General features: G+C 41.6%; 1 protein-coding gene across 1 annotated transcript; it reads right to left on the bottom strand.

Moving 5' to 3' along the window:
• Nucleotides 1-10,429: 10,429 nt before the first annotated feature.
• Nucleotides 10,430-11,962, bottom strand: LOC148008349 (uncharacterized). Its single transcript, XM_087674292.1, has one exon. The coding sequence runs from the start codon at nucleotides 11,960-11,962 to the stop codon at nucleotides 10,787-10,789; it is 1,176 nt and encodes a 391-aa protein (XP_087530418.1). The 3' UTR covers nucleotides 10,430-10,786.
• Nucleotides 11,963-13,497: the final 1,535 nt, after the last annotated feature.

Consider the following 13,497-nt stretch of genomic DNA (forward strand, 5'->3'; position numbering starts at 1 on the left):
CTGGTGGATTCGACATTTCGACAAAAACCCCTCCGACAACGTACATAATGAGATGCTAGAAAACAAGAGTCATTAATTCAATATTCCAAATAAGTACAAGACCGATGATGACAACTTATAAAACTACATGGAACGATAGCAATGAGAGTCCAAAACAAATAGGAAAATGTATCTATAAATATTGCAAAATGTGATTCCATATAAAGGATAAGAAATATATCCAAGGAATGCTATAGGGAAAGAGCTTGCATGGATTACAGGTCCAAAAAAGGAAAGGATATGCGCTCCATGAATCCAAGTGATTGCTATAGCTCCTCATCATCTAAGAGCTCCGTCCCGATGCAATGGAGCATCGAACAAATTCTACAATTTAAACAACCATAGATTAATACATAGTGTATCACAAGAAAACTAATGACTAAAAACAAAAAAGAGACATGACTTACGGGCCACCACGTGCATACAATCTATTGAGATGAGTCTAGTGAGACCGTGTCTCTCTACATACCGAGTCTCCAAACATATACAATATACGATCATGGTTTGTGATCGAATGCTGTAAAGAAAACAAACTAGCATTGTTAGAAATAAGGTTATTAGTACAAGTGATTATCGAGGGTTATAATGACGACTTGATTTTAAAGCTAATTTTTGTTGTTTTTTAGAATTGAATGTTGATTTTTTATAGATTTTGTATCATGATTAGTTATTTTGAAAGTATTTGGGAAATGTTTGGATGATTTTTATTATTTTTGAGATGCTTATGATGGTTTATAGTGGAGCTATGATATTGTGACATGTTTTGTTTTGATGTCCTATCAGTGTCTGATTGGTTATGTTGAGTTTCTATTTTGCTCTGTTTTCTTATTTATGTATGAGGAATTAGAATAGTGATTGATGGGGTTTGACAGTGTATGGAAGCTTATTGGTTGATTCTTGATGATTTTGAATGATTCAAGTTGAGCTAAAGGCTTTATGATGACCTTTTGTTTGGTTCTGTAGACCCTCAATCTATTGAGCTTCTATAGACCCTTTGTCTTGGTTCTATTCTGTTCTGTATGCCTCTCTAAGTGTGATGATGGATAAATGTGTAGCTTGGGAAAGTTTTTCAACCTTGGAAAGAGATGAATAAAAGTTCAAAATAGCTCAAAGAAGTGGAATAAGTAGCTTCTAAAGGCTCAAGTAAAGATTGAAGTGATAGTGACACTGTTGACCTACGAAGGAACATTGTAGTGGCTTTGGTGACCTTTCATATCAAACATACCTCTTAGAAGGGCTATCCATGACCCAAAAGGGGTTATGGATGATTATTCTTGATTATCCCAGTGTACTATTGAGAGAGAGATCATGCATGGAGAGAGAGTGTATGAGTGAAAGATAGCTAAATCTATGCAAAACAATATACCTATGAGTGAGAGATTATGAGAGAAAGCTATGGAGTCTTTGAAAAAGATTACTATGTGATTATTTCCATTCATAGTGGTGTATTATCTTATATTTTTTTGGTATCTTGATAAAGTATGAAGAATATGAAGAGAATAATTAATTTTGTTCAAGTTAAAGTTGTGGTAGAATTGTTTTTGTGAAGCTACGTGAAGATTTTTTGTTCTTGGTGTTCTTTTCCTTGTTGTGGTCACATAAAATATGAAGAACATTCTTGTTGATGATACAAGATAGATTTTCTTGCAGAAGATTCTTTGTTTTCTTGGTATTCCTCTTAGGGCTCCATGTTTTTGGTGCACAGAAAATTGATTATCAATATATCACAAAAACAATAGAGATGTGCATCTTGGTGGAAATTTGTTTCGGAGAAAACTCAAGTGAAGAAACAAAGAAAATGACCATCCATGGAATATTTGGCCTTCATTGAAGAGTTTCCAGACATCATCAAGTAGAAGATTATGAAGAAGCTTCAAGTGTCGTGGTCAGTGGAAGTTCACCAGAACAAGAAGGAAAAGAGTTGTAATTTGTTCGTAGATGCTCAACAGCAAGGTACATGGGATGCTTGGTGCACTTAAAATCTTCTATTTGTCTAATTATCAACCCACTGGAAGCTAGTAGACAGAGTGTTCTTCACAACATACATTGTTGAAACCATTAGAAGTTGACATTACTATGATGATGGCATCACAACGATCCTCAGAAGAATGAGTTTTGATACCTTCAGAACTAAATATCTTCCCCTCCGTAGTGGAATGAAAGCTAAATTCAAAGACATTGAAAAGAAGGAAGTAGAAGAAATGTTGGCAAAATATTTCTCCAGATATTAAGGCCTTTTTAATTCTATTATGTTGATTACAAACAAGTGGGTTGAGCTAACTTCCTGATGAATGATGTGATCAAGAAGCAAGCACTAGAACGAGTCTAGAGGTACGTGAGAAGAGAGAAGGAAAAAATCAAGGCTGAGAACCAGCTAGAAGGAGAAGCCTCCTTTGACACCCTAGCGGCACTCTTTATAGAAGTCCCAATAGCAACTCAAGGTCCCCTTCCTAGTTAGATCCATCCTGGAAATATTGATGAGTGACATGTCAACAAATGTAGTCGAGTTGCCCATCTTTAAGGAAGAGTACAATGATGACCTTGATCTTCATGTAGTAGAGTTCATGGTAGCATGTGTAGCGAAGGACACGTGAGCATTGGTTGGCGATATTTTCCATCACTTTTAAAGGCAAAACATTTCAGTGGTATGAGAGACAAGCAACATGAACTTTTCACACATGGGATGACCTGAAGTTGGCCTTCCTCACTAAATTCAGGCATGAATGTTTTGAAGAGCGCATGCAAGAGGATTTCATGAACCTGAGTCACTCCTCTGGTGAACGGGTGGAAGTGTATGTCTCTAGAATGGAATCAGTATTGAAGAGATAGACTAACCATCACTTGGTTGAAGGCATCTAGAAGGGAGTTTTTCTTAGAGGTCTACAACCACAAGTTTGTAAGTTTGTGGAATTGAAAAGGCCAGTCAATCTACAAGCCATAGTGGAAGGTACAAGATTGTATGATGAAGTTGAAGCAAGGCTATCAATGACCTCACGAAGAGGAGTCTTACTTCCTCCCATGCCACCAAGAATGGTATACCCATCAAATGCTATCCTAAGAAGTGTTCCCTACCCCTACCCTCGGATGCAAACAATGCCACACTACAGTGCACCAAATCCATAGAGTGGGCGGAGACAAGAGTACCTCAAATGATGGTTTAACCATAACAACAATGGCCTCAAACGATTCCCCCAATGGCAACTCAATAATAGAAGTGGAACCTTACCACAAATAGAACCAACAAACCCTAATCTCAACAAGAACTCTGAATTAGAACTAGAATGCAGGACCCTTTTGATCAACCCAACCAATATATGTAGTGATTATAGAGGCTTCCAAAAACCCTTCTACAAATACTCTAGGAGGTAAAAAAATGAAGAATTACTTGTCCAATTCAGTTTGCAAGAATCAAGAAGGAGTTGATGGATGCAATTATAGAACAATTGCAAACATTGAAGGTGAATACCACCAACATATCCACTCCTGCAATAGGTGGAAGAGATGTGATATGATTTAATACATGGTGTGGAAAGTGCCATCAAGCGGGACATTTGGCCACTGAATGTACCCAAAAATCAGCTATTCTTGGAGCCTTTTATTCGTATTGTTTAAGGAAAAACCATACAGAAGATATATGCTCTCTAAAGAAAATACACAAAAAGAAGAAAGAAATATGAAAAAGCAAGATTCAACTTGTTGCAATCCAAGATGACCACGAAGGATATTGGACCAAAGCCTAGAGAGTTCGGTCCTAATTTTAGCCCAAGGAGGTTCCCTCTCAAATTACAGAGGACGACAGTTTGGCGATGGCTAGAGATCAGAAGTGAAGTGTTACACATGTAGAGAAAGGGACATCTCACTGAATTGTCCAAACCCTAGAAGGTCCATGGACTACAAACCCTTATGCAGTCGATGCAAAGGAGAATGCCACATTGCAAAAGACTGTCCAAGTCTAGCTCTTGTGAAAGATACCACTGACAACCTACAAAAGACCCAAGAACTTGCCTCCAATTTTTGGGAATTGAAAGTTTTTGCAATAACACATGCCAAGAAAAGAGAACCCATAGTTCCAAAAGAGAACATTTCCTCTCCCAAAATGGTGAAGTTCAACCTTTCCAAGGAGAAACAGAACAGTGTAGAGAGTAGAATAATATAGTATAGAGCACTGCAGAGTGCGGAGCCATAGAAAGTCGCAGAGAGAGTCGCAGAGATAGGAGCAGAGGTCCAAGAGATAGAGGATATTGAAGTACCTCCAGAAGTAGAAGAAGTATACATGTTGTCGCTCTTGGAAGAAAAAGGAAATATAAAAGTGAGTGTTGCCCCATTCCCTAGCTGGTTGGAAAAGCCTGTGGATCCTATTAAAGAATATAATTTGGTCAAAGACCTAGATACCTTCAAACCAAATTTGACATTTCGACAGTTGTTGATGTTGTTTCCTAGGTGTCAAAAGAAATTCAAAAGCATACTGACAAGAAGAAGAGGCCTAAGGATTGCTTCCTCAATAACAAATAAGTCTAACAAAGCCCCAGAGCCCGTAAAAGAAGTGGAAGTGGCTAATGCCTTCATGGATCTTGGTACCCCAGAGATTGGCGTGTGGATTTAAGGATGCTTTATTGTAGATGCATTGATTGACGAGGTGTCATCAGTGAATATAATGATGGATGTGACAATGAAGGATCTAGGCTTGCAAGGAATGCAAACTATAAAGTGGCTTATCAGACGACTAGCAAACCAAAGCAAAATTAAGCCTTTGGAAATTCTCCCATATGTGAAGACAACCCTCGCAAGAAGAGATTATTGACTGACCTATCCGATGGTAAAACCGAATTCCTATGGGACCTCATACACTCTACTACTGGGAAGACCATGGCTTTTTGAAGCAAGGGCAAGGACGAATTGGTTCAAAGGAACCCTAACCCTAGGCAGGGGACCCAACAAATTAGTGTTGAAATTGTATGGATCACAAAAAGGTAATGGATCCACTTCCATTGAAGTGGTCACAGACTCTTCCAAACGAAGTAACAGATGGCATATCAGGAAACGAAAAAGCCATCAATAGATCTTTCCCACAAGAAACCAAAGGCACAATCCTTGATAGGGGGCATTATAAGCCAACTCCTGAAAGAAGCCATCAATAGATCTTTCCCATAAGAAACCAAAGGCACAATCCCTGATAGGGGGCATTATAAGCCAACTCCTGAAAGAAGAAAGGTTTTTGTCAATGGATGAATACCTTCTACCTAAACCTAAAATGACTTCTGAAATCACCATTGATAGCGAGATAGAAGCATGGATGTATTGTTCTCCCTCTTACATGGTCATAGCAAATAGAACTAGACGTAGAAATAGATACATAAACAAACATAGAAGCAAAGGCAGAGGATACATTAGAGAGTCTATTCTTTTCTTATAGAGGCAGAAATGGAGTCTGAAGAAGAGGACGAAGAGGAAAATGTAGAAAAAGACTATGAGATCGAGTTGGAAGAATCTATCCTACTCGCGAAAGGCACAAATGAAAAAGAAGTTCTAGAGACTATAGAAGCATAAGATCCCATGCTGTTAGACAGAATGACTCTGGTACCCTTTGGACTAGCTAATGGGTCACATCACATGCAGAATATCTATAAACACCATATTGGGGAATATGGGAATTTCCCATAAGTTTGGGACACGTGGTCAAATATTTGGATTTGTCATAACTTGAACATTATAATGTCAAATCGAGTGCTCTATAGCTCAATAGATTCCATTTTTCAAGTGCTTTCTAATGATAGATCAGATCATATGGGTTGAGAAACTTATGGGCATGTTATCCGGGTGCCACATTTTTAGTATTAAAAAAATAGAAATTGAGAGATTCCCAAACTCCCTAATATTGTGTTTATAAGAAATAGATTAAGCGGAATAAGTCTTCCTTCAACAATGGCTCTTATCGTCCTAATCCACCCTTCTCAAGAGAAGATGATGATGATGTACCTTGCTAACAACCACCAGTCCGACAGTCAAAATAGAACTCAGAAGGTTCTTGTTATGTAACATTCTTGGATGGATCTTCAAAATATGAGTCCTCAAGCCAAGAAGTAACTAATTTCCAAACCAAACCTGAAACAACCCTCATACTCTATCAGCATCTTAAGGGGTCAGCCCAGTCCTCATTGAAAGAGAAAGTTGATTCCATTAGAACATCAAAAGGGGAAAGCACTCCCGTGAAGGAGTCGGTCGAATCTCTACCTAGAAATAGTCCATGGGACCTTCATCCATGAACTGAAAGGTGAAAAGAAATTAACATTCATGGATGCAAATGGTGCTAAATGGCACTTGAAGGTGGAAATTAGTCTTCGAGAAGAAGAACTGTTGGTTGTGCATGACCTTCTGAAGGAGAACTTGGACGTATTTGCATGGTTGTGCAAAGATCTGAAGGGGATTGATCCTACGATGTGTCAACACCACATCGACCTAGAGCCTAACGCCAAGCCTTATATGAGGCAAAGACATAGGCGCATAAATCCAAATTACTCAACCCTAGTGAAAACCGAATCATTGAAGCTCATTGAAGCTGAGTTTATCTATCCAGTTGGCCAATAGTTAATGGGTTTTGCCCATCGTGTTAGTATCCAAGAAGAATGGAACACTACAAATATGTTAGGACTTTTAGAAGCTAAATTCCAAGACTAAGAAGGATCATTTTGCTATCCCTTTTACAAAGACCAACTATTAGACACATTGGTTGGCCACAAGAAGATCAATCCAAAATAACCTTCACAAAAGAATGGGGAGCCTATGCTTACAAAGTGATACCATTCAGGCTCTATAACACTCATGCTACCTTCCAACGAGTGATAACGGTCGCATTCCAAAACCATCTGCATGATTTCATTGAGGATCCCCCTACACCTTGTTAGGTGGCACTTTGTACAAGAAAGGCAAAGATAAAGTATTGTGTAGATATATTGCAGGAGACGAGATTGGAATAGTGTTGAAAGCATGTCATAAGGAGCCCTATGGAGAACACTTCACAGGAGAAGCGATAGCCAAAAAGGCCTTGCTTGCAAGATATTGGTGGCCGACCCTCCACAAGGATACACATGACTACAACAAACGTTGTGATGCTTTTCAATGAATGGAAAAGCCTAGCAAATCTAGTGCTATGCCACTCTGCAACCCATTCTTCCCCTAAATCCGTTTGAGAAATGGAGAATTGACTTTGTGGCCCCACTGATGCACCAACCATTAGAAAGTAGAACATATACATCTTGGTCTGTATAGACTATGTGACAAAGTGGTGTGAAGCCAAAGCTCTCAAGCGAGATGATGGCAACAACATGACCCTGTTTCTATACAATAATATCATCACCCATTGTTTTGGAAGTCCCCTAGAGCTCATAAGTGACAGAGATACTCACTTTCTTAATAAGATTATGGAAGAATTGACAAATTTGTACAAGATCCACCATCACAAGTCCACACCCTACTATCCCAGAGCCAATGGCCAAGTCGAAGTTACCAATTACACCCTCTCCTAGATCTTGACAAGGATGATTGTGTTGCACATTGTCGTGATTGGGATAATCAACTTAGAAAGGCCTTGTAGGACACCTTTCGAGCTGGTGTATGGTATAGAAGTTGTCTTTCTTGTTGAACTGAAGCTACCCTCTTTGTGTGTGGCTATTAAAGAGCACTTGGGAGATGATGAGTCCCTACAATGCCGTCTCTTGCAGTTGGAATGTCTGGATGAGACTCGCAAGATGGCCCTACAATGCATGGAAGCTATGCAAGCTCGATGAAAGGCCTATCATGACAACTTCATCAAGGAGTTTAAGGAAGGTGACTTAGTCCTTGCTTATGATTCAAGATTTGGCAAGTTTCCAAGCAACCTTCCACAATGTTGGATGGGCCCCTATAAGGTTATTTTCCTCAACCCTAATGGATTTTTCCAAGTGCAAATAGTAGATGCTTCTGATGATTCCTCCTTGATTAATGGCTATCGACCCAAGAAGTATTACCCTCCCTACAGATCCTGACAATCACGGTTCATAGCTCATTCATTCTTTGTGAGTCTATCAGTAAAGCTTTACCTATTGCTCGTGAAAGCTCTCCTATTTATCTTGATAAGGTGCCCTCATTCTCCTAGCCTCTCACAGCCACCTTCCACCCTAACGTTGCTCCCTTTCCATTTGATCCAGCAGTGGTGGCGATGATGGTTTTGATACATGGTGCTCCTATCACTCTCCTCAAAAGAAGAAAAAGATATATATATATATATGTGTGTGTGTGTGTGTGTATAAATATATATGTATATATGTATATATATATATATATATATATATATATATATATGTATATGTATATATATATGCGTGTGTGTGTGTATGTATGTATGTATGTATGTATGTATGTATGTATGTGTGTGTGTGTGTGTGTATCGTTCATGGGAGAAAAAGACTTTGGTCCCAGCCATGCCGACCTATTTTTTGAGAAAAGACGGAGACACCCTCCGGAGTAGGGAAAAAAGAGGAAAAAAATCAAAAGAAGAGAAAAAAATAACAAAAACAAAATCAAAACTATTATGGAAGAAAAGGAAGAAATTTTTCATCATAACGAGCCTCGTTCCAAGAAAAGGTGGCAACCACCCTTGGACAGGAAACTAGTTATGGAAAAGGTGGTAACACTCCGTAGTAGTCCAAGACAACTGAATCACTAGCAAAACTCTTCCAGAAGTAGTTCCAAAGCCACCTCCCTTGGTGCACTAAATCTTGTAACTTCCTCACTGCTTCTGACTCCTATCATAGGAGACAATATTTTCAATGTGCAATCCAAGTACCAGATTTGTTGGCTACCTCCTTGGGTATGCCTCTTCATCAACCAATCCAAATTGGCATAATTAACTGCACGAAGCCGATCTTCATCGACAAACCTTGAGTGATGAGAGCTTTCATCCTAACCGGATGGGGTTGTGAGTATGGACTGCCCTTTGTAATCATCAACAAAGCATGAGATAGAGGGTGGGATGAGTGACGACTCACGAGTCTCCTTGCCCTTTATATTCAAATGAGAGGTGAGATGTGTGAATGGAGCGTTGCCCTTCCTTCTCGCATCCTATGCCGGCATAAGGAGGGGTGCACTATTGCACCATCAATTGCGCATAAAAGGAATAAAACCTTCACACACATGGCAGTGGGGAGTCAATCAATGGGGTGTGAGGAATGGGTTGCCCTCCCATATCTATTAACAGAGCACGAGATAGAGTGGGGCTGAGCGTGAATGATTTTCCCTTCATCAACTGAGAGGTGAGATTTGAGGGACATTTCGACAATTGGAGTTAGGTACGTAGTGTATAATGAGGGTTTTTCCTAGAACTAGTTTCTTTAAATATACAAGAAATTGAGAAGAAATTTTATTGCTACTACTAATCATTTTGGTAGATGATTATCCCATTTACATTTCTTCATCTTTGCTTTGTTCAAAGGAAAAGTGAAATAAGCTCTAGTACTAAGTCAAAGTATGGAGATATAGTAGTAATGAATAGAGTTATACTCATATCAACACATGAAACCTTGCTTTGTTCAAAGGAAAAATGAAATACATTATAGTAATAAGTCAAAGTCTAGACATAGTAGTAATGAATAGAGTTATACGCATGCCAATACATGAAGCCTTGAATCAATTTGCTAAATTTCTAAAGTTTATCTACCAAGTATTTGGTGATACATTAGGTCACATTTTAAACATGTACTAACCTTAAACAAATTTAATATGATTATTCATTAAAGTAATTATATCTCATCACCATTAGGTAAAGGTGGTTTGTGAGCTCATGTAGGCATGGGCTAAATAGGTTTGTAAGTGTTGTAAAACCATTGGAAAGAGTAATTATTCATTGTTATGAATTGAGTTAGAGTTTTATAGGAAATTTAACAAGTCTGACATTAGACAAGTTGTCAAACCATTTAACCATGAGAAAATTATGTATAAAATTTGTTTGAAGATAGGGGAATGCATTTAAATTGAAGGTTTTTAATTGGATGATCATCTTATTAGAATGTTTTCAAATAAGAAAGAAACTAAGGTAGTCAAAAAGAAAAAAGTTCATTACTATAGTCTTTCTTGAAAAGAATCGTTGAATAACATCCATCAAATTCTAAACGTATATCAATGTTTCAAGACTAGTGATGTGAAATGCATGTCATGTTAGTTCTCAAATATCCATGTCGTATGAAGTACTCTCAGTTCTCAAATATCCATGTTGCATCAAGTACTCTTGGTTCTGGAATTTAAAAGCCTTATTGAGTACTTTATGGTGTCAATGTTACACTTGGCCTTATTTTCCTTACCAAGGAGGGGTAAGTAAGGCAACATTGAATGGTAGTTTTGCTTTGGAGGATCGCTAGGGTCCTACGAGCAATCAATCCTTAAATTGGCAAAGCTAGGCCTTGAGGGTTTGTTAGCATTGCATGTTTAAGGCATATGCCATTGCAATGCTAGGGAGACAAGGTGATTGTTCATTGGGTAATCGGTAGGGAGGCAAGGTGATTGTTCTTTGAGTGATTACCCCTAGTGAACTTGAGTTAAATAACGTAGTGTTACGAAGAATGGTGATAGCTAACTTGAGTTAGGGCTTCTCTTAGGACAGGCTGCTAATCGGAAAAGGTTAATGCTCAGTTGTAAGAGCATGCACTCTTTTTTCTTAAAACCATGGTAGTCTTTCGAACTGTTTAGCATACATACTCATTTCGACGGTACTGTGTGACTAAGGTGCTGTTGCATGCGGCTCTACGAAATGAAGTGTGTATTTATCGTACAGCTGCAGGTCTGCGAAGTCAGTGGCGACGTCCATCGGGAGGACACTCGTGGTTGGTGGGTTGATATACATAGCTGAGTTGTGGGAATAGTTGCAAGCTTCGGTGGAGAAACACAGCCAAGGGTAACACGTAGAGGGGGCATTATACCTCACAAAGGGGACAAGGCTATTGTAGGGGCCCGTCCGAGCGACCGGGATGGTGATATCCGAGGCTGTGTGATAGTGGAAGTCGAGCGTGACGGGGAATGCGAGGGGGAGGTTGGCGAGATCGAGGTCGGGCTTGTCACACGTGTTTAGCACGGTGAGGAAGAGGGAAGGGGCGGAGGGGGCACGTGTGGGGGAGGGGGCACGCACCCCCTCCCACTGAGGGACGTGGGATGGGGAGGGCGCCTCCGCCTCCGCGTCCGCGACGTGGCGCAGCCTGCGGCGGGCGGCGGCAGCCCTTGGGCTGGCTGGCGCCGGCGCCTGCTCAATCCCGGCGGCCTGGGCGCGCGCAACGACACGCCTGTCCATTTCTTGGAGGAAGACTGGGAGGTGAGCGCGTATCATTTCTGCGATCTCGGGGGGGTCGACATCTCCGGCGGGATACCTGTCCTTCGCGTACTGCCGTGCGGCCCCCCGGATCTCCGCTACCTTGCCTTTGTCCCTGCCCTCTGTCCGGACAATGGCGTCGCGCACCCCCGTCCAGTAGTCGTTGGTGACGTCGCGGTAAGGGGGCAGCAGGTTCACCAGCTCGGGCAGCACGTGCCCCCAGTCCAGGAAGCGGTTGAGGGCTATATCATCAGACCCCTGGTGCATGACGCTGGCGCAGAAGTTGTACACCAGGGCCGCCTTGGTGATGCTCTTGAACAGCCCCAAGTGAAGGTTCTTGGACGTCCGCGGGATCTTCATCTCCACCTGGAAGGCCGACTTCCTGGGCTTGAGCTGCACACCTGTCCACCTCCCTTCCCCGAATATTCGGTCCACGTACGTCAGTTGTTTCTGCTGGACCTCCTCCTCCTCCTCCTCCTCCTCCTCTTGCGCCGCCTCCTCCTCCTCTTCCTGTTGCCCCTGCCCCTGCCCGGCCCGCGCCCGCGCCTGCGCAGCCCGCCGCCCCCGCCCCCGCCCCCGCCCTCCTCTCACCATTGTCCTCTTGCTCGTCGATCCCTCTCTCTCTCTCTCTCGCTCTCTCTAGACTGAGCACATGGTGGCGACCGGCTGCTGCTGTGGTAAGGTTGAACGGGCGTTCGCTGAGATGGATTGAAGGATTGCCTGCGGTGGGATCGAAGAGGCGTTCGGTAAGATGAATTGAAGGATTCGCTGCACTGCGGCAACGCGGTGATTCTGCGGTGGAGATAAACGGGCGTCTGCTGAGGTGGATAGAGGATTGCCTGCACTGCAGCGGCAAGGTTTGCGATCCAAGATTCCCCTCCCTTCACCCTGGCGCGCGACTAGGGAGAGAACTTTCGCCGCGGCTGCCAGGGCTGTCGCGCGAAAGGTTGTGCCCTTTATTTTCTCATTTTTTTTCAAAAAAATGCGTTTTTATTGCCCTTTCGGGGGAAATTTTCAACGGGGCCGCCAAGTTGTGGGATTTAATCCTTAGACTCGCCCACGAGGCTGGAGCATGCCTTTTATTTTCTATTCTTTTCTTTTGAGAAACGAGTAAGAAAAGCAATTCATTATTCATCCACCCTCGAAAATCTTCATGGAAAACGAGGTTTGATGTAGATTGAATTGTAACATTTTGAAATAAGAAACCTTTCAAATCTTATTCTTATTACTATATTATTTTTGTTGTAAGTTCGAAAAGCCACGAACCTCCAGAGGACTTCCCAAACCTACCCCGTTTTTCAATCAAAACCTCATCTTCCCCTCTCTTTCTCACTTGTGATTTCTCATTTTCTCTTCCTAACAAGCTGGCTCTAGGACTTGGTGAGACATTCACGCGGTCTTAACACACTCTATACTATCAGATTGGTCAGTGTATGTGGCATTAGGACTTGGGGGTCTTAATACAGCTTTTTCTAGCAAGCTAGTCAGTGTCTGCCCATCTAGTCTTGGTAGGGGTCCTTTTGGTTTATTGTTTGGATTACATTTGAGTCCATCCTCAACTCAAATACATTTGAGGAGTGGAGGTGTTATTGGGCTTATGATTGAGGATCGTTTGTTTGGGAAGGCTCAAGGGGCATTGGAAGGATTGGTGGGATTCTCCTTGAACTAGATGGCAAAGGCATCTTTGCCATGTTCACGTACCTCCACTTTCGAAATCCAAGTGGCTTCCTTGAGATGACATCCGTGCCACTTAGTGAGATACTTAGGGTATCCTTTTTGTTCTCTGCATTGGAGGATTGCTTCTACTTCGAAGGGGACGTTGGAATAGAGCATTGGTACCTATTGCCCCCATTGGCTGCTGTCAGGATAGAACTTGCGCAGAAGACGAGCATGAAAAGCATTATGAACATAGATACTTTCTTGCAGGTCGAGTTTGTAGGTGACTTCATTGAGCACTTGAGTGATGTAGAAGGGTCGGTGATTGAACTTGGGGCTCATATTCTTTGGGAGTGACATATTCTTAGAGCTAACTAGGACCATGTCACCTTTAGTGAAAAAACAGCCTTACTACAAGAGAAAGGCCCTATAGACGCGCACTGTACACGCGAAAAAGCGGGCGTGTTTATAAG

The sequence above is a fragment of the Lygodium microphyllum genome, unplaced genomic scaffold, assembly GCF_053477565.2.
Source record: "Lygodium microphyllum isolate KBCC unplaced genomic scaffold, Lygodium_microphyllum_v1.1.10 scaffold_174, whole genome shotgun sequence".
Lineage (NCBI taxonomy): Eukaryota > Viridiplantae > Streptophyta > Polypodiopsida > Schizaeales > Lygodiaceae > Lygodium > Lygodium microphyllum.

What these genes read in the sequence shown, in the direction of transcription:
- LOC148008349 (XM_087674292.1), bottom strand. Translation starts at nt 11,962, where the DNA reads ATGGTGAGAGGAGGGCGGGGGCGGGGGCGGGGGCGGCGGGCTGCGCAG.